The sequence below is a fragment of the Neolamprologus brichardi genome, chromosome 1 (assembly GCF_056152115.1).
Source record: "Neolamprologus brichardi isolate AB-2024 chromosome 1, ASM5615211v1, whole genome shotgun sequence".
NCBI lineage: Eukaryota > Metazoa > Chordata > Actinopteri > Cichliformes > Cichlidae > Neolamprologus > Neolamprologus brichardi.
The window spans coordinates 2468343-2488595 of record NC_142104.1 but is presented as its reverse complement, the minus strand read 5'-3'; the positions used below and the strand labels follow the sequence as shown (position 1 = coordinate 2488595).

The 20253-nt window shown below is 45.6% G+C and overlaps 1 protein-coding gene across 6 annotated transcripts in view; it reads right to left on the bottom strand.

Moving 5' to 3' along the window:
• Window positions 1-1807: 1807 nt before the first annotated feature.
• Window positions 1808-20253, bottom strand: part of kifc3 (kinesin family member C3) — a 29615-nt gene continuing 11169 nt past the window's right edge. For 4 of the 6 annotated variants that reach the window (XM_087838354.1, XM_087838623.1, XM_087838549.1 and 1 more), the window contains 19 exons: window positions 15602-15744; window positions 14770-14926; window positions 14570-14655; window positions 12811-12876; window positions 11899-12048; window positions 11536-11817; window positions 11213-11386; window positions 9160-9307; window positions 8536-8666; window positions 8275-8386; window positions 7612-7793; window positions 7348-7452; window positions 7069-7199; window positions 6439-6562; window positions 6050-6179; window positions 5432-5661; window positions 5194-5340; window positions 4944-5073; window positions 4083-4394 (listed from right to left, as the gene is read on the bottom strand). In XM_087838354.1, the coding sequence (XP_087694480.1) occupies window positions 4216-4394; window positions 4944-5073; window positions 5194-5340; window positions 5432-5661; window positions 6050-6179; window positions 6439-6562; window positions 7069-7199; window positions 7348-7452; window positions 7612-7793; window positions 8275-8386; window positions 8536-8666; window positions 9160-9307; window positions 11213-11386; window positions 11536-11817; window positions 11899-12048; window positions 12811-12876; window positions 14570-14655; window positions 14770-14926; window positions 15602-15744 (2807 nt within the window). In that variant the 3' untranslated portion in view covers window positions 4083-4215. Of the gene's footprint in view, window positions 2427-4082; window positions 4395-4943; window positions 5074-5193; window positions 5341-5431; window positions 5662-6049; window positions 6180-6438; window positions 6563-7068; window positions 7200-7347; window positions 7453-7611; window positions 7794-8274; window positions 8387-8535; window positions 8667-9159; window positions 9308-11212; window positions 11387-11535; window positions 11818-11898; window positions 12049-12810; window positions 12877-14569; window positions 14656-14769; window positions 14927-15601; window positions 15745-20253 lie in introns of those variants that run through there. The other 2 variants (XM_087838397.1, XM_087838461.1) reach the window with 2 other exon arrangements.

Below are 20253 nucleotides of genomic sequence, written 5' to 3'. Positions count from 1 at the left end.
GAAGAGTAAACTTTAAGTAAGTACTGAATATGATGTCACTTATTTATGTGCAAATGTTTAATAACGAAGAACATTAAAACATTCCTGTTGGCCACATGTCGGCAAAGTCAGTTTGTACTAACTTGGTTTTAAAGCCTTTACTTTGAAATATACGCCGTTCAATAGCTGAGCTTAATCAGAGAATGATCAAAGCTCATGTAGAAACAAACAAATGAACAAAAGATTTTCTCCTTCATTTCTGTCAAACAAAGCTGTATGAAACGTGTCCAGCTGTTAGTATCATGGTTGCTAGGCAACCTGGGCAGCGCAACGGAGGCTAGACCGTCCCATTTCACAAGCCTCGCACTTCCAGCCTTAGCGGTCTTTGAGTACGCGGCCCTTGTGGATCGTTAAGGCTGCAGACCCTGAATTGGGACACAGCCAGTGGCAGCTAAAGCAAAGGAGGGAAGGTTAGCATGGTTGAGTTCAGTTATCTCTGGCTCTTCCAATGAGAGGACCGCTGTGATTTGGCACTTTATAAATAAAATTGAATTGAATGTTCCCGATCATTCAGGGTTTTCCCGTCTCACATCTAAAAAAACTTTTTCAAATCTAGAAGCTGAACGATGGCGTCTCTATAGATAAAGCAGCTGACACTAGAGATTAAACGCCTGGGTCTCTCCGTGTCCACCTGAAATTATTTCCAAGCGCCAGCTATCAGCCACCAGATTCATCAATCACACCAGATCGCACCTTACTCCACGTGTCTACAATGAGTCATATGACAACTCTCAGGACCAGCTCCAAGGTTAGCGTTAGCGGTTAGGAGTGAGAAAGTCTTTTGGGTGAGAGCTGAAACGTCCTGAAGCACCTCAAAGTTAATTAATCCAGTCCAGCCAAACTCTGTGACGGCCCTGGCAAATCTACACATCCTAAACAAATCTCTGCACCTGCAAGCCGCTTTGCAGCCCACCTTCTCCTATTCCGCCAGCCTGAGGAACTGAGGTGTCAACAACAGGTGACATCGAGTTGGAGCCAATTACTGCAGGTAGAAATGATCATTCACCTTCTGTGTAAAGCCTTCCTGACTGATGCGATCCTTAAATGTGATTTAAGCTGTGTGGGAACATTGGAGGCAAAGACAGGAAATGAGGTTTAAGCCACAAACTCAGCTCAGTTTGTCCAGTTACTTGATTCTGAAAGTGGCGCTCGGGGGAAAAAGTGGTTAATTCAGTCATTTTATTAACGCCCTTTAGATTAACTCAACTCACATCTTGGTCATTTTCAAATCTACAGTGATGGTGTGTCAAACACTCATTTTTACTGCTCTTTTAAATATTTGTGTCCACACGATGGCGACGTGTGTTTGTTCTGGAGCGTTTATTAAAAAGTAATTACAAAAACAAAAACAGCAAGCAGAGTTTGATCATCAGGTCAACACACAGCAGCTCATCGCGTCTCTAAGCATTCCTGTTTACTACAGCTACAGCTAACAGTCCACTTCGCACCAAGTCAACAGCTACACGTGTTCTGTCAGGTCAAAGGTCACCAGTGGTTTCCTGGAGGTTTGTTTTCTCCAAACAGGTGAAGAGATGACAGCAGAAGCGCACGGAGAAGAAATGAGTTTAGATACGATTCGAGTCTTTTTGTTCTTCAAGCTGAAGGAAGTTTGAAATAAAAGGAACGTCCACAGGAGCAGAAGACTTCCTCGTATTGCTCAAGTCCTATTGGACAGCTTAGGATCAGTGGAGTACCCTGATTGGATAAAGGAGGAAAGCCTCCAGAAACTACAGATGGGAACACAACACACGTGAAAAAAAAAAACCTTAAATTTATCTCAACTTTATGAAAGAAAAAAAAAAAAGTACACTTTAAGGTTTCAGCCTCAAAATCCTCCATCGAACACGGTGCAGAGAAAAAAAGATTAAAAACAGATGAAGACAAAAAATATTAAATTTGGATCACAAAAAAAACAAAAACGGAAAAATCCACGTGTCCGCATTCTCCAAAAGAAAAAAATTAAAGCATATCAAACATAAATATACAAACACATTATGCATCTATGCACATCATCAGGTTAGAAAATGATCTAAAAGTTTAAAGTGCAACAAAGAAACGATGAGAAATACTGATCGGAGAGCAGATACTGATTTCAGGGTTAATAAGGATTCTTTTGAGTCCCGACGGAGGAGCGCGAGTCCCGTCAGCTCGTATCAGACGTCACAGCAGTCCAGACATTTGCCCATCGTCTGTCCAGATTTAAGACCGTCCTGTCCTGTAAAGTTTCCATCGGTCTTTGATCGCTTTTGCCGCTCCTGTCGTCGGCTAAGGAGGAAATAAATCCAGGAAGAGCAGCAGGGAGGCGGCAGAGGCCTCGGGGTGCTGGCTGCCACCCCGCAGCCCGTCCTGCAGCGACGGCGTCCGTCAGGCCGTCAGCTTCAGTCGTCCTGCAGAGAAACGAGAGCGTCAGCCAGCAGTCACGTGACCCTTTAACTCACCATGTCCACACTACTGACAATAAATGTGAAAACATGTTTCTCTTCATTTCGCTCCCTTCTAGAGCTGATCACAAAGTTCTTACACTTTGAAGTGAAGCAGAGCAGAGCATCCCGACAGCTCCTGCAGACCGTCCTCTAACGCCTCTGCATGGACCACAAATAAAACAAGACACCTGTGCTGCCCTCACTAACCTCTGCTCAGAAGAAAACAAACTGCACTGGGTTCAAATATTTCTCTTGTGTACCGCTGACGTTTTTTAAAGATAAGTTGTGCGTCCTGAGCAAAGATCCGACAGACGTGATCTTTGCTCAGCACACCACTTCCCAGATTTGGCTTCCTCCAACTTCTACATGAAACATACAATTAAAGTTAAAGAGTTAAATCTGGCCAATTTTATGCTTTTTACAGTCACGGTTCAAGAACGTCATGATAACAGTTCCTGTTCTAACCAAAAACAGAAACATGGAGGATTTTACTCCACAGTCATCCGGTCGCTGCTAATACACGAAACAGCAGCACCTTTGCTAACGTTACCTGAAGATCAACTCTGAGTCTTCATGTCACATTTGTTCAATTAGCTTCTGGTAATCAACACGACCTCTCACCGAGCATTTCTGTCAAAAGTGGTCCCAGAAAAACCAGCAGGAGTCAGTCGAGATGATCTACCGAGGCTGAAACCTCAGACTGACCGCAGTGTGAACGAGCAACAACCAGAAGTGTTCCTATCAAACTGACACAAACAGTGTTTTCAGATTTATCAGTGCAGACATGGAAGGAAGGAAGCAATCCCACAATCCTCTGCTCATCAGCGAGGACGCTCAGCCAGGCCACAGAGCAGCGAGGGGGAGGGACGGGATTTATCCGGACACCAGCGCACTCAAACACCCACCAACAGTCGGACAGAGAGGCGGCTCGTTTGGTTTTAGCTGCTGCAGATTCAGAAATATGAGTAAATAAAAAAAGCTGCAGTTTCATCTGAGAGCAGCACAGGGAGGAGCAGGATTAGAGACTGGATCACGCTGCTGGCCTCGCTCCATTAAGGACTAAATGGTTTATAAAAAAAACAAACCTTCCAGCTGTTTCCGAAGCCTCTGAGTGCTTTTACGTCTCCATAATGGCTTTTTGTAACCAGACCTGAGTGAAACTGGAGATCATCACATGGGGTTTATCGTCCGTCCTTCTAAACACAACTTTATTTTAAAAATTAAACACCTGATAAGACCTGAAAGGAGCAACCGAGGCCATAAACTCACCAGGAAAGTCTTTACCTGGGATATAAATCATACTTTCAAAGCACTTCTTTTTCAAACTGAGTCGCCCCCTGCAGGTCATCAGAAAGGATGCAGGTTTAAGCTGCTTTTGCACTCAGTGCCTTCATTGTTTATCTTCTTTATTATTCCCAGATGTTAATTTAAGAATCATTTCTCATCTTTAGTTTATCCAACTCGTCCTGCACCTCTCTGTCCTGGGATGAGATGAAACCTCAAACGTGTAAATTTCTGGTGACTTGAATTCCAAAAGAAGCCGATGAGTGATAATACAAGACTCCAGCAGCCGAACAGGCGACACACACGCACGCACACACACACACGCACGCACACACACACACGCACACGCACACGCACACGCACACGCACACACTGGTTAGAGGTGAGGAGCATTAGATGGATGGTGGAGGAGACGGGGGGAGGGAGCACCATGCCATGCTGAGAGCTTCCATGCCAAGCTGTCCACCAATCACAATACACCCCCACCTACCTGCCCACCGTCCCCCACCAATGGGCTGGCTCTGTCTACCTGTCTGTCTGCAAACCAACCAATCAGACCACAGAATGAGGACACAGAAGAAGAAGGAGGAGGACAGACTGACAGCGGGCGTTCCTGGAAAATTCCTCCTCCACTCTTACAGCTCAGACCTGCGATGTTCAGGAGTTATCATCATCATTATTATTATTTAGGCTGCCGCTGTTCCCCTGCTCAGGCGCCAGCGCCCTACATTTCCCACAATGCACTGCAGAAAAATGGCATGAAGGTTGCTCAGTTACAACAAAACATTTTTTTTTACTCTTGGCACTGTGTGATGTCATAAAGAAGATATCCTCATATGGTCATCTCAGACAGAAGCCCCACCCACTTGCTTTTGTTTTTCAAACCATCAGTAAAAAAAATAAATAAATAAAAAATAGAGCCAATCAGTAGAAAGTTGGCTCAAAAGGGGAGGGGCTAAACAGCCTTCTTCAGGCAGAAGGGGATGAGCTGCACCAAGGCTCAGTGTAAGACAAATAAGGATTATTTTAAACTCTGAATCATGCAAAGCCGCTCTGGGGGACTTCAGGGTTCAGTTTAGTCAGGTGACGGGAAGCAGCCGCCGAGCTGCTGCTAAAACTGCAACACTGAGCTTCCAGCTGAAATAATTTTATTAGCAACAATCCCAATTAATCATGTGACCTCTGAGCGCAGTGTACCTGTGGAGAGCTGCGACTGGGACCTCCTGCGGGAGCTGCTGGGAGTTCTGGAGGCGGAGGAGAGGGTGGAGCCGGCGCTGCTGGCCCGAGAGATGGGGAGAGGGACCGGGGTCACCGGGGGAGAGTCCAGCTAGAGAGAGGTCAAAGGTAACTTTTGTTAATTGTCTCATAAAACCAATTATTTCTACCCTACATCACACCGTCAACAGCTGATCGTGAATAAACCAAAGAAGAAGAAACGCGTCTTTACCTCAACGCTGTCGTGGGTGGGCGAGGATGACGTGGACGAGTTCTCGTGTTTCCTGAAGGACGAGGAGCTCAGCTCGACGCTGCGAACCCTCTGAGCGAACTTCAGCGAGCAGACCGACTCGCTCATGTTGCTGGGCAACGGAGAGACCTAACGATGACAAACAGGAAGTCGTCACCTTCATCAAAGCCCTGTGGGGTCGTTCAGGTCGCTGCTTTTATTGGCCAGCTCCTGGACTCACCTGCACCATCATCAGGGTCTTGCTGTCTCCGCTCAGCGAGTCCTGCAGCAGGTACGTGAGGCGCGAGTTTCTGAACGGGACGTGGGAGTGTTTGCTCCGCAGCGCGTTGATGACATCGCCGAGCGCCGACAGGGATTTGTTGATGCACTGAGCTTCTCTGAGCCGACTGCCCTCCGCCCCCGACTTACCGATCCGCTCCGAGCCCGCCAGGTCCACGAGGTTCAGCTTCCCTAAAGCACAGCACAGCAGAGTGAGCACCACAGGGAAAGTCATGGAATCTAACCAGGATGTTTCTTCAGAGGGCAAACCGATGAAATCTGGACCCCTTATTGAAAGTTTTGGGGAATACAGCTATGTTGTAAAGATAATCTTTGAAATAAGAAGACATTTTTGGGACAGGAAGAGTAAAGATTTTTTTGTAAAAAGAGGCCTTTGAAAGACGAAATATTTGGTAAGTCAGGTTTTTCTTTTTAGAAAGAGGAGACAGCTGATCTGATCCACACTCTGGTTCCTTTTAAGGGCTGTTTGGTGGTTTGGTGTCCTGGTAATCCTGTGCATTAACACAAGTCCTCACAGAGGCACCTTAACAAGCGTACGTGTGTGTGTGTGTGTGTGTACCTAGCGTGCGGTTGCCAGTGGCTGTGTTGAATCCAGACACCGTGATGATGAGCAGAGCGTGTGACCGCGAGCTGTGCTCGTTCAGGTTGGTGCAGGCTGTCGCTCTGTTGACGTGACCCAACTCAAACACCTGCAGACAGGTAAACAGACTAACCATGAGCCGCTGGGAGCTAAACACATCATTCCTGCTCAAGATGAATTTTAGATCCACATGTTTGCAAACAGTAAAAAAAACAAACAAAAAATCCACAAAAGTTGATTGTTTTTGTTTGTTTGTTTTTTTTACATTTGGTTTTGCTGCAAAACAAACACAAGCCGTCATCCATCATCACAGGAGGGCAAATGATCATCAGGCGTGTTACACTAAAGGACAAGCAGGAAGTCCTCACCTTGTTGATGTCCTCGGGACTCTGCACGGTGATCTCGGTCAGTCCAGGGACGTAGAGTTGGCCGCTGCCGTCGGGATTCATCTTTATGTCGAGCTTGTCAGACGGATTCTCCCCGAGCAGGTCCCTGAAGGCAACAGAGGCGTTTGAGTGCCTGCAGGTTTCGACTCAGGGCTTGAGTGCAACAACGAAGGCTGATTAAAACAGAACTCAGGGGTCTGAAGAGATCCGTAATTTGAAGCATGAAGCAAACCTTTAACCTTTAACCTTTCTGCAGCTCGTGAAGCCTTTCTCCCATTTCTGCGTTTTTCTGTTTCGTGTTGTTCAGTCTGATAATCTGAGTTTAATCTGACCTTCAGAGCTCTGAATGTTTCTGCCAGATGTTGAGCTCTGACTCTTTGCACAGATGTTTTGTTACACAACAGCTGGACAGATGGAGCTTTACATAACTGCTCTGCAGCTGCTCCCATACGAGGAGGCGGGAGTAAAAGCTGCGATAACAGACCTCCACACTTCAAACCCTGAAACACATCCTCATGTTTCCTCCTCGCTGTAAACAAACACTGTAGTTTACATGTAAATGAAGCCATCATCAGTCTACGGGGTCAGAGGCCCTCAGAGCTCTTTCCTCACCGCAGCGTCTCGTTGTAGATTTCCACCATGCTGACGGTCATCTTATAGTCCCAGTCTGGAGCTTTTTCCGATACCTCGGAGAACAGCAGCCGCAGAGCACGCTGGTTAATGCCGGGGTTATCAGCGACACCCTGAAGGTCCACAGGCAGAGGAGGCGGAGTTTACAGGTGTATTCAGCGACATCTCGATTACATTTTACTTACATTTGAATTTGTGTCTCGTTATTGGAGCAAAAACTGAGCTTTTCTGAGCGGATACATGTAAACAGCCCCGTCCTACCTCCATGGTGTAGGTTTTCCCGGAGCCGGTCTGCCCGTAGGCGAAGATGCAGACGTTATAGCCGTCAACACAGGAAGTGATCAGAGCCTGAACCTCCTGAAACACCTGATGAGCCAATCAGAGAGAGACCAGCAGATGAGACGCACACCTTTATTCACGATGACCGATGGGGTATCTGCTCACAAGACGAGCCTCTGACCTGGAGGTCGTTTCAGGCTTCATTATTTTGAAGTTCAACAATCTAAACGTTCCGAGGACGCTCACCTCTTCCTGCGTGGCGTGAGGGGGGAAGACTTTATCCAGCTCAAAGGTCATGACCTTGCCCTTGTTAGAGAGGTAGAGGATGGCGTCGTCGTCCGAGTCGAAGCTCAGCATGGTTTTGGCATCGGCGGAGTCCTGCTCCTCCTGACTGACCGGCCGGACGCGACAGAACACACGGATGTTACCTTGGAGACCAAACACAGCAGCACGGTGAACATTTAGTTCTGACCAAACAGACGAGGTCATTTTCTGCATCTGCACAGGTGAGACTATCGGTCTCTACCAGAGCAGCTTTGCATGAATCATGGCTCAAAATAATCCTTTATCCTCAGCGGAGTTCATTCTCCATCTGAAACAAGCCGATTTAGAGCTCCGCCCTCTTTATGCCAACTTTATTCTGATTGGCTGCCCCTCTGTACCTGTGTTTGATGTCTGGAGTAACCTGATGCTTAAGTTTTTGGTATGAGCTCGTCAGTGAGACATGACAGGAAGCAAGGAAAAGCAGGTTCTCACCTCCTTCAAAATAAAATGCAGCTATATGCTCCATGTTGCAGACTGATATGTGCTTCTTTAAAGCTCTTTAATAGCTTTTTAAGTATTAAAATCTGCGATCAGGTGTGTGAGCGAGCAGGTGAGAGACAGAAAAACACAAAGCTTGTTTCAGACCTTTGAGTCGAACCAGCTCGTTGTGGCATTTCTTCCTCAGGTTCATCTCTCGCTTGTATTTACGCAGCAGCTCCTGGTTGGTGCTGCTCACCTCACTGATCACCTGGCAGATCTGACACACACACACACACTTTATATTTATAAAATGACTGCAAAATCATTTGTATGAATTAACACTTATAGTTTTTTTATCCCCATTTAAAAGGCGTCTTGACTCGACCCATCTCTGAGCGTAACCATGACGGCGGGGCTCTGACTCACCTCCTGCTTGGCCTCCGTGATTGCTTTGTCCAGCATGAAGGGGAAGTCCTGTACCTGCCTCTTCAGACAGTTGTAGTCCGAGGTGAGAGTCCTGAGGGCCGGCTGCAGGCTCAGCAGGTTCATACGCACACCTGTAAACAACAACAACAAATGAAGCTAACGAGGAAGCGTCAAGACCTGCAGTTCCTCCAACATCCAGCAGAGGCAGCAGTGAGTCGGTCCCCATAGACTCCCAAGCTAAAACTTTGAACAGTTTGTGTATCCGGCTGTAAACACGTTTATTTCTGCTGCAGTCTCTGCAGATGATTTCCTCCTTTGTAATGCCTGGTGAGTCGTCTGCATTAAAATTTACATTATTAGGGGTGTGGCCTCTGTAGCTTTCTCCCGACTTTACCTCAACTAACCAGAGTCCCTGAACTGGACCATGTTTGTGCTGTTGGAGCATTTTTAATGTCTTCAGGTGACCAATAATATGGCTGCTGTGAGGTTACTGTACTAACAGACTCTCCAAGATGTCTGAGTGATTTTATTTGGATGTTACCAAGAACAACATACAACATGGGAATGGTCACCGAGCCCGTATACACAGTCTGCGGTTCAGACCAACAGGAAACTGCGTCTGACCTGCGAGGTTCTCGTGGACGGCCTTCATCTCGCTCTCGGCTCGGATGAACGCCTCCTCGATGACGCGGTTCTTCTCCTCCTCCAGGTTCTGCATCTCCGCCTCCAGCTGACCCTGAGCTCGCTCCATCTCTCCTTCATAGACCAGGATCTGGAGGGCGGATGCACACAGGTGGAGGCCAGTGTCAGAATACACACCCGAGCACATCATCGAGTTTCTGCCTTTGCGTTCATCTGTACGACGAGCCTCACGGAAAACTTTTAAATATCCCCGATTCAAGTTTGACTTGTTTCCATAACGTTAAACATTATGTGAAATGTTGATGCTAATTAATGACATTTTGACCAATGAGAAGTAAGCTGCAGATAATATCAACATAAATTACAAAAAGGCCAAATTACATTTACAGTTATTTCAAAATATAAATACATTAATTACAGATCTACAGTTTCACTAATAAGAAATGAAAAATGTTTTGCTAGTGAAAAATAAACTGTAGGCATCTTTAATTAGGACTAAAATGACTTATTGATGTTACTTGGAAACTCAAATTTTAAATATAATTTCACATTTACAGCTAAAATTATTGGATTCACAAGAACTCAGAATTTAATTTGACATTTCAAACATGGAATTTCTTAGAGGATAACTTCCATTAGCAGACTGGTCATGTTTAATTAAAGTTATATTCAGAATAACATTACATGAGCTATACCAGACACACCTGATCACAAAGCTAACAAGACCAAGGAAACATCTCAGACTTTAGTGACGCTTCAAATGCAGCGAGGAAAAAAAACCTTCAGGATTACCAGCAAACATCAACAAACATCAGCTAAGTTAGCTGATGTTAGCTTAGTTAGCTAAGCTAACATCAGCTAAGTTAGCTGATGTTAGCTTAGTTAGCTAAGCAGCAGTTAGTAAATATTTTTTTACACACTGTCAAAGCGAACAGTTAACACAAAAGCTAGTGTCACAGGAGAACACACGGGTGTATCACACAGGTGGAACAGGAACATACAGGAAGGCTTCTTCACACTGATGACTAACGGCTGAAATGTGTTTCCACAATTTTAAAAACTAAATTAAACATCCAGCAGCTGCTCGACAGGTTGGTTGTTACCTGGAGCTGAGCCAACGCTTTCTTTATGCTAAACTAGAACAACCAAAATAAAAAGCTTCGTATTTTAATGTGAACACAGCCTGCAATAACCAGGGAGCACTGGGACAGTTACTGGGATGGTTTAAAAACCACACACTGGGTGATCACACAGGGTCTGAGGCTCTGAAGCGTCCCAGTTAAACCAGTTCAAACCACCGATTCATGTCTTCATATTTAAATTTTTATCCAATTAAACAAGATCTTTATTTCTGCCATCACATCGTTGCCGTTTTGCCCTCATGTAATCATTTTTTATAAAACTTCGTGTCTTTGCATCGTAACAAACGATGGCGTCGGTGGCTGACGTGTCTGGTTTATCTGGCAGCTTCAGTGCCGGCGCTCTCTGTCAGGGGCGGTCGCTCGCTGTGACCTCTGTTCTCTGAACATTAATGATGTCACGGGGTAGGCGGGGAAAAGGACTGTGTGGCCAACCTTCGATAACCTGCGAACCACCTCGCTGTTGCGCCGGCCGACGGCCTTGGACAGGAGGCCGCACAGACGGCCTCGATCTGCAAGGAGCTGCAACCGGATGCATGCGGAGAGGAAAAGGTGAAGCGTAGGGGTTAACCTGGAAACTGGCTGATCTGAGGTCTGCTCATCACCTGCCTCACCACAGGTGAAGATAACGTCTGGTTCACATCAAAATGATTTATTCTGACCCAACATCATGTCTTTATGGGAATTTCGTAGTTAGAAAAACTCCTCTCCAGCTCGTCTCCTCCTTCACGTTCATAGAGCTGCCGGAGACATTAAAGAGGAAGACGAGGAGGAAAAGGCAAAGCGGGCTTCTGCAGGTTGGGTCATGCAGCACTTCTGGAGCCTCACTGAGGTTTTTAGGTGTCTGCGACTCTACCTAACCGGACGAGCTGACGTGCGACTGCAGGTGAACTTACCTGCGTCCTGAGCTGAGCGCAGGTCCTCTGCGACTCGTGCAGCTGCGTCTCGAGCTCTCGCAGCAGCTGCCTCTGCGCAGAAAGCTGCTCCTGCAGGGCGTTGTTCTTCACCTGCAACTCGGCCACAGCTTTCTGAGAGTCCGCCGACTCCACCTCCACCGTCTGCGTCACATACTGAGGAACACCAAACAATTAGAGCCGATTAGATTTAGTTTCCACCCAAGACAATGCTTCATTCTCATGGTAGAGTTCAGCTACTTCAGATCTAATGGAACTCCTGAAAGACTGAAGGCATGAATCTAATCTCCGACCAGCATCCTCACTTTGACTCTGGGGGGCGTCGCTGCCTGTCTGGCGAGCTCCTCCTCGCACTCCTGCAGCCGGAGGGTGAGTTTCTGCTCAGCCTCCCCCTGCCTCCGCCTCGACTCCTCCAGCTGCCTGCGGCTGTCGTCCAGCTGCCGGGTGGAGTCGTCCAGCTGCCGTTGGAGGGCCTCCATCCTGGAGCTTTTCTCCAGCAGCTCTCTCTCCAGCTCAGCTAGCCGCCGCTCCCTCTGCCGGGCCTGGGTCTCCCAGCGGGACACCTCCCTCTGCAGGGCCTCCGCGTCCTGCAGCACACAGCGAGGAGTTTAAACTCGTCAGCACACCTGGAGCAGGCTGCCGAGTGAGCCCGCGCACATGCACGTTACCTGGCTGTGGGGGCAGTGGCTGCAGCTGCAGGTCTCTGCGGCAGCATCGAGCTTCTGAAGCTTTGAGCTCCTGCATGACTTCAGCTCCTGCTTCAGACGCTCATTCTCCACCAGCAGCAGCTCCAGCTGCTTCTCCAGGTCTGTCGCCCCCTAAAGGACACAAAGACACACAAAGATCAGAGCGTACCAACGTTTAACACAGCTGCACATTAGGGTCCTCACAAAGGCCGGCCCAGCCTCCTGGCAAAATTTGAAACGATGTAAATAATAAAGCGGTGTGTTTGTGTTTGTGGCCACTGTTTTTGGGCAAAATTAAACTGGTGGTGTGTAGTAGGACGTTTGTTTGATGTTTGCATGTCTGCAGAGTCCTCAGGAGGGACACATCAACCTGGCAATCAATAAAAATGATTTAAAACAAGTGAAAAACATTTTTCCTGTACGTGAAACCCGACGTTCTTCTAAAGCTGACCACTTATTGAGTTGAGCTCCACTTCCATTTACTGAGACGTATGAAGTAAACATTCTCCTGAATCTTGGAGAGTTTTAAAATAAATAAATCAATCAATCAGGAGGGGAAATTTCCCATTAATCGATAACATCATGACCACATGACCGAGTGCTGTCTCACTTTTCCTGGCTGGACAATGAGGACATTTGTTCTGCAAAGCAGGAACATTTGTTTCCAAAGTCAGGATGTTGTTGCATAAACACTTTTGTTGCAAAACTGGGACATTTTACTGAAAATGAGTCGTTTTTGTCAAACAGGAGCAACAGGGAAACTGCATCCAGCCCTTGTTTTGGAGCAACCTTCAGACGAGCTTCAGGTTTTGAGTCAGGTTAAAGTTTAAGATGTGGGTCCTACGACTATAGCGCGCGTGCGTTTTTGAGGAATATGGTCCAGCAGGGTCTCACCAGTTCAGAGCGAAGTCTCTCCACCTCCTGGGTCTGATCCAACAGCTTCTCCTCCAGCTCCTCCACCTGCAGATGCCAAAAAACATCATTAAAAAGTAAAAAACAAACTTTTAACCCTGTTTTTATATCTTCCACGTCTCAGTTAAACATGTCCGTTTCAAGACGCGCAGGCTCAGCTGCAGATCGCATTCGGATCAGCTTTCTGCTGAATGTCACGACACGTATTCGATAGTTGGGATCTTTCCGTTTGTTGCTGAGCATGAAGCTGCAGATCGGACTGGCAGCTTCGTTTTGTTGATGTAACAAATCTGTCAACGTTTCTGACTCGCTTTAAATTTGACGCTAGGGCTGCCACAAACGATTATTTTGATAGTCGACTCGTCACCGATTATTTTTGCGATTAGTCGACTAATCAGATCATCATCCATTGGACGTAAAACATACAGCTTATTGCACCAGCAGCATCTGCTCTTATATAACTATCATTAGCTTACAGCTTTAAGTGTTTAAGGTATGTGCTAACTAAAAATAAAGACAAGATGATAGTTTATTAAATTTTAATGAAATTTGCAGATTGTTTCGGTGAAGTTTAATAAACTCCTTGCTATCTAAAATATAACAGGACACCGGAGTAAATTCTCGAGCATCTCACACTTCTGATAATCAGCTGTCTGCGTGACGTTTATTCAGCTGTGTAAAAACTATAACTTTAATCTCAGCCAAACCGATTTACTCAGGAACAAATAAAATACTAAAAAAAGCCAAACAACAACATTTTTAAGTTATCTAAGTGACTTATATATATTTAACCTGAGTAGCGAAAGACAGCGGTGGGTTTGAAAACGATGGAGTCCGGTGTTCTCACGGCTCTAGTTAGCCTAGCCCCCGGCTAGCTATCGAGCTAGTGGGTAACAGACGTCTCCGAAAACGTCGGAGCGCTTTTGAAAATATGTGGTGTCTTGATAAACTGAGCAGATATTTGAGGTTTACACAGCTACATTCTCACCTGAAAATATGTTAAACGTTTATTTTGTGACCCAGAAAGAATAATAAGAGTAATATTAAAACTAACTAGCTGCCGCCATTGTTGGAAACTGAGCTGGGCTGCGCTATGAATTCTGGGACACTGCTTCTTCTTCTTCGGGGTTTAACGGCAGCTGGCATCCTTGTACATGCAGTGCTGCCATCTTCTGTTTCAGTCCGTTATTACACTCTTAAATCCTACTACTTATTCCTGCTTCTTTTGTGATCTGACAAAGCTTCAAACGACGTGTGGACTATTAAATCAGTCGTCGACGATTTTGATAGTCGACGTAATCGTGACTAGTCGACTAATCGTGGCAGCCCTATTTGACGCCAACGTGCAGATGTCAGCCCGACAGCAAAGAAAACACAAGGAAATATTCAGTTACACACCTTCGAGTGTTCAGAGTCTGAACACACAGAAACACAGCTTTGGATTTACTGTCCTGAGAATAATCTCATCGCTGATCAGAATAAACTACTAGAACTTAAAGATCCTTCACCTGAATATTCATGTTTATATTCATTTGTTCAGTATTGAAGCAGATTCACTAACAGCTGTCTGTAACACCACTAAATCCTGCAAACAGGAGCTTCTACACAAATATCAGAGCTGCAGACCGTCGTGTTACTCACGACTACAAGCTAGCAGATATCGTATGTTTGTGTCCCCCTAAAGCATTGTGGGAAGTGTCAGGCCTGCCTTGTTTGATCGGCGGGCTTCCTGCAGACGTACCTGTGTGCGCAGCCGAGTAACGAGCTGCTCTTCCTCTGGACAGCTGAGACGATCCGCAGGGTCGCTGGGCTGCACCACCCTCACACCTACAAACACACAGACGCGTTTACGTCACTGCAGAGGACTGCAGGGCCTGCCATCTCAGAGTAAAATTAAAGATCAGTCGCATCGAATGGAATCGTCTTTCTACAAACACTGACCGCTGGGCGTCTCTGACGTCCGCTCCTCCTGCAGCGTCTTAACGCCTCCACACGTCTTCTCTTTGACACTTTGCTGCAGCTGCTGGACCAGCAGGTGGCGGGCTACTTCTTCAGAGTGAAGTCGAGCCTGAAACTCGCAAACTTTGTCCTGTAGGGTCTGAAAACACACGACAAGCACAAATCAATCAGCGGCAACAGTTATCCAGGCTGTGCAACCGATTCTTTTTAACACGTTTCTAGAAGCTCACAACAACGTCTACACGCTCACTACGACCTCTTCCTGTCTGAGACAAAAAGGGAAACGCTACAGAAAAATACAAAAGAAGAAGAATCTACAGCGAGCAACAAGGACAGTGAAGGTTTTTACGTTGGCAGGAGTCCACCAGCACGACCACGTGACCCTCTGCAGATGAAGACGGCATGAAAAACAAAAACGGAGGGAATGATGGACGGACAAGAAAACCAGAAATCTGACAGGTGGAAGACAAAGAATAAAAGTGAACATCTTTTATAGTCTGGGCCTCAAAGCCTCATTCGTCAGTCTGCAAACGTTTGCGTGTCGCCAACGTCACCTGACAGAGCAACAACACTCAGAGAGCGTCAGCCGTCGTGTCACAGATGTGACGAGCAGGACAGGAAGCGTCCCCGAGGCGTAAACACAGAGGCTCGGTCAGCTGAACACTTTATGCTGATGTCAGCTGTGAGTCAGCGCCGTCGCTGCAGACATGCCGCCGTGCAGCATGAAGTGAGCACGCTCAGTCGAGCCTCAGTTTATGCTTTTACGGTCGTTTCAAGTCTCCTGATTAGTCGATTGTCTCTGCTGGTCGTTTACCTGGATGATCAGCTGCTGGCTGGTCGCGCTCGTTTCACTGAGCTCGGCGGTCAGAGAGGGGCGCTGCGAGAAGGCGGTGCTTGGCAGAGAAAGGAAGGAGCCGTCGTCTTCACCATCACTCATCAGGAAGTCCACTGAGCTCGCTGCGGAGACACGGGAGACACAGCTTAGTTATATGACGTCACGTGTTACTCAGCATCATTTCATTTAGTAATGAACTGTTTTTAAAGTTAAAATTAAAAGTGCATCTTCCAAAAGAAGAAGACACGGATACTCCGACTGAAATCGAACAATGGCTCGATTGTTAAAGTTCACGTGTTAAAACCTCGTTGTGAAATTAAACTATGGTCCCACCTTAATGAGCTAAAGCACCTTCTGAGTGGGTGTAAGGTAATCTATAAGCAGATTTAAGTGATCAGTGATTATTGAGGTCACAGCGAGAAACAAGCTGAGCTCCTCTCTCTCAGCTCCCGTTCTCCTCCTGAGAAAACCTGCAGCTCCATGGAAACCAGTCCAACCAGATAACTACTGATAACAGCCACTGACACATTAACCTGCATGTGTGTGTGTGTGTGTGTGTGTGTGTGTGTGTGTGTGTGTGAACGTCGCCACAAGTTTCTTTAAGTGTGTGAGGCCTCAAATCTTATCAACCTGAGAACAATCCGCTCTCTGTGCACACACACACACACACACACACACACACACGTTTTCATATCTTAGTGAGGACATCTAATGGGGAGAATGCTTTCCTAACCCTAACCCTCAAAAACAAATGCCTAACACTAATCCTCAGCCATAACCTAACCATAACCTAGTGTAACCCTGAAAGTAAAACCACATTTTGAGTCTCAAAAATGCCTTAAAACTTGGACAGGACTGTTGGTCCCCACAAATATGTTTAAACAGGTACAAACATATACACACAAACCCGTTTTTCCTTCTTTGTGAGAACCCTTAGTCACACCTTGACTTGGCCGCTCCTCAGGGATGAGAATTTCACACATCTAGACGGTTGAGTTAAACGACTAAGTTATGTGCCGCTTATTTAACCCTTTAAGACCTACCATAGAACCAAGTCCGCCAGAGCTTATATTATATGTTTACATGCTGTGGAGCCATTTTTGGGAGCATTTCAAGTTACTATACATCAATACAACCATTATAGCCCAAATTTTAATAATATGTCTGCATTAAGTGCATAGAAATTACATAAATTGCAAAGAAGTGCAATAAACTACAAAAAAATTGAAAATCGTTTTTGTTTTTTAACATATATTTCTAGTTAGAGAAATTTAAGAGGCTTATCCCTCAAAACTGTAAATACAAAAAAGTTGCACAAAATAGTTTCCCACCACAGGAAATTTATTTTGAGTGTCTTCATAGTTTTATTTTTGAAATACACCAATTTTTATAAACTGCAGGAAAAACGAAAATAAATATTATAATGCAAATTTGCAAAAAAGCAGCATATGCATCAAAATAAACTATTTCCAGCAGTGCAACATGAGTCCTAAGCATCCCAGAAACCACACAGAAAGTCATAAAGTCAAAGATAACTTTTAAAAACACCAGTATAGGCTCATGAGGCCCAGATGGTGAAAAACAACATTTCCGCAAAATGACGTCACTTCCGGTTTCGGGCAGGTCATGGCGTACATGCGATAGTTCACGCTGATGGACGTAGGAAGTGTTATGAACAGCTGATCGGATCGGCAAAGCGTGTTTCTGGAATATTATGTTTTTGTTGCTGCAAGTGCTTTTTATGCAGTTTTTGCAAAGCTATATGTGGAAGGAAACTGTGACCGAGGACAAGCTGATGGCATAAGATGTAAGTACAACTCCTCCGGTTTCATATGCAAAAATAATTATTGTGCTAGCTTACGTGGTTGCAGAGCTACCGGGATTTAAAAATAGTTACGCAAAACGGAGCGTGCCCTCTCTGACCGGCTTTAAAGGGTTAATGAAAGACACAAAAGAGATCCGCTTATTCTGCAACACCTCGTACAATAGGCCCGTGGTGTGTTAACCAAACGTCGTTCGTGAGGAAGTAAAACAAAATACCGCTAAAAGAAAAAAAAGACTGTCAGGGGAAACTATTGTTGTAAGCTACAGGAGCTCACTGCAAAGCAAAGCTATGTTCAAACCGCCTCCATCTGACAATATAATGGCACTCATCACTCACATGACTCCAGCTGGCAGACATGAAAACAAGTGTGCTGTGAAACTGTGTATTACTTTATTGTAATATTGGGCACTGGCGGTCAGTGTGACGCCCAATATTACAATAGAAAACAACAGAAACTAAAGTCTCGAGCTATTCGTCTCTTTTCCCTGATTTTGTTTGAATGTTTTTCTCATTTGTGCTTTTGCTCCAGGTGAACAAAGGGCCCATAAAACCGTTTAAATCTTATTTTCTGTAAGTCAGCTGTTCGCCGACCTTCAGACATCGTTTTAGTGTTTTCTTGTCCAAGTTTAACATTCAGAGCTGCATCGTGGACTCAAGCTGAGCAGAAAACCTGCTTTAAACCAAATAATGACGGATTAGAAAACAGGATTACACAGAAGTGCTGCGCGTTTGCTTTTCCTGCATCACAGTAAATGTTTACACATGGAAAGAAAAATAAATGCTGAAACCTCAGCTCGCAGGTCCAACACGCTGCTGACGTGTTAGAAATTACAGGTCTGACGGTCCGCATTCCTCCGGCCTCCAGTTACACTTTCATATTTCATCACATTTTGAGTATGACCCAGTTTGACAGGGAAATACTGCAGCGTCACTGCCTTCACCTCAATATCCCTCAGCCTCTATAAAGCGTGTCAGCAAAGAAGATCCCACGGACCAGTTTTGTTCTGGCTAAATAATCAAAAGAGTTTTAATGGAGACCTTGAAGAGGACATTGCACAGTAACCAAATCCACGTCAGTATCCACCCTGAATTTCACAGACGGCGGCTCATCACCACTTTGTTTAAAGCCTTTGTTGTTTGGCAACAGACAACCTGCATTTCCACCCCAGGAGGAACCCACAAACTCCGGGGAGAGAGTTTCATCACCAGGAGATTCCTTTCCTTGGGTGGGACTTTAAAACTAGCCAGCCTTAAAAACTAACAACAGAAATCCACCCATCCATTTTTACGCTTCTAGGGGCAGAGATGCCCAGACCTACCTCCCCTCAGCCACCTCCTCCTCCAGCTTTCCAGCAGGGACACTGAAGCGTTCCCAGACTAGATCTGCCCTGAGGTCTCCTGCCAGTTAAACACCTCATCTAGGAGGCACTCGTGAAGCATCCCATTCAGAACAACCAACTGAACTGTAGGAGAAACATCTCTGAGGGAGAACCCAGACACCAAAGTAATTTATGAAGACTCTCAAAGTTTTAAAAGTGAAAGCACTGCACAAACCATGAAACAGAAAACTCTAATTTAAAAGTGGCTTCTAAAGTGTTGCTGCTCGTTTGCTAATCAACCTTCAGTAAATGCTACCTGAGCTCCTGGCTCTCAGTCTCAATGAGCTCAGATGTGCACGTCCTAAAATATGTGACGTATGCTGTGTGCAGAATATTTCTTCATTTGAGCTTCCCTGAATAAAAGACTGAAAATCGCCCCGCTATCAGAGCAAATGATCAACTCATTACACTCAAGTCAGGAAATCACAAAGAGGAGACGACAGATGAATGAAGCGCCTGGATGTGTCGACTCAGCAGGGATACAAATCAAAACAGTGCATAAAAATTCAGCAGAGTGCAGGAAATCAAGATGCTTGATGCTTGAAACTTCCTGCAGATGAACTTCCAGCACATCGCTTAAAAAATATAGAGTTGCTCCTATTATTGTTCTGCAAGTTAATTTATTAGGGGTGCAACGATACTCGTATCGATATTGAACCGTTCGATACAGTGTTTTCGGTTCGGTAGGCATATGTATCGAACAACACAAAATTTTTAATTTATTTTATCAACTTTTCTTCTGACGATGCTGTCTGTGTTGAGCACTCAGTGGATCTGCGTTCGACTACTCCGCCTAGGCTGCACTGTCGAGCGCAGATCCACTGAGCGCAGCGCAAGCTAGCAAGACAGAAGCTAAGCTCGTTGCAACATGGCAAATTGAACCTCCCCCACCCTCATTCAGATCTGGCGTTTGGAACTATTTTGGTTTTCATGTGAAGTATGACCCTGAAGGTAAGCGCGTCATGGACAAAAGTAAAACAGTATGTTGGATGTGCCAGCAATGCTCAATTACATTGGTGGGAACTCGTGCGTTAGCGCAGTTAGCTCGTTAACGTGTTGGCCATCCAGCCCCACGCACGGGGCGATCCGCGGTAGCTCGTTAACGGAGATTTGCCGTGTTGTGGCGTTAACGTCATTTCAGATTAACGCTGACAGCACTAGTGGGAACACAACGAATATGACTGCACATTTACTCCGACATCATCCTAGTGCAAAGACAAGTGGAAGCAGACAAAAACAACAAGCAGCATGCTACAAACTTTACCCGAGTCATTTAGACAGCCGTTAGCACATGATTCTCCTTATGGGGACCTGATATGTTTAATATGCTGCTGAGAATATAGCCCAGAAGAAGAGGATAGTATAGCTTTTATTTTGGAAAGAGCCATTTCTCTGTAATAAACTCTCTTTTCCAAAGATGAGTGATT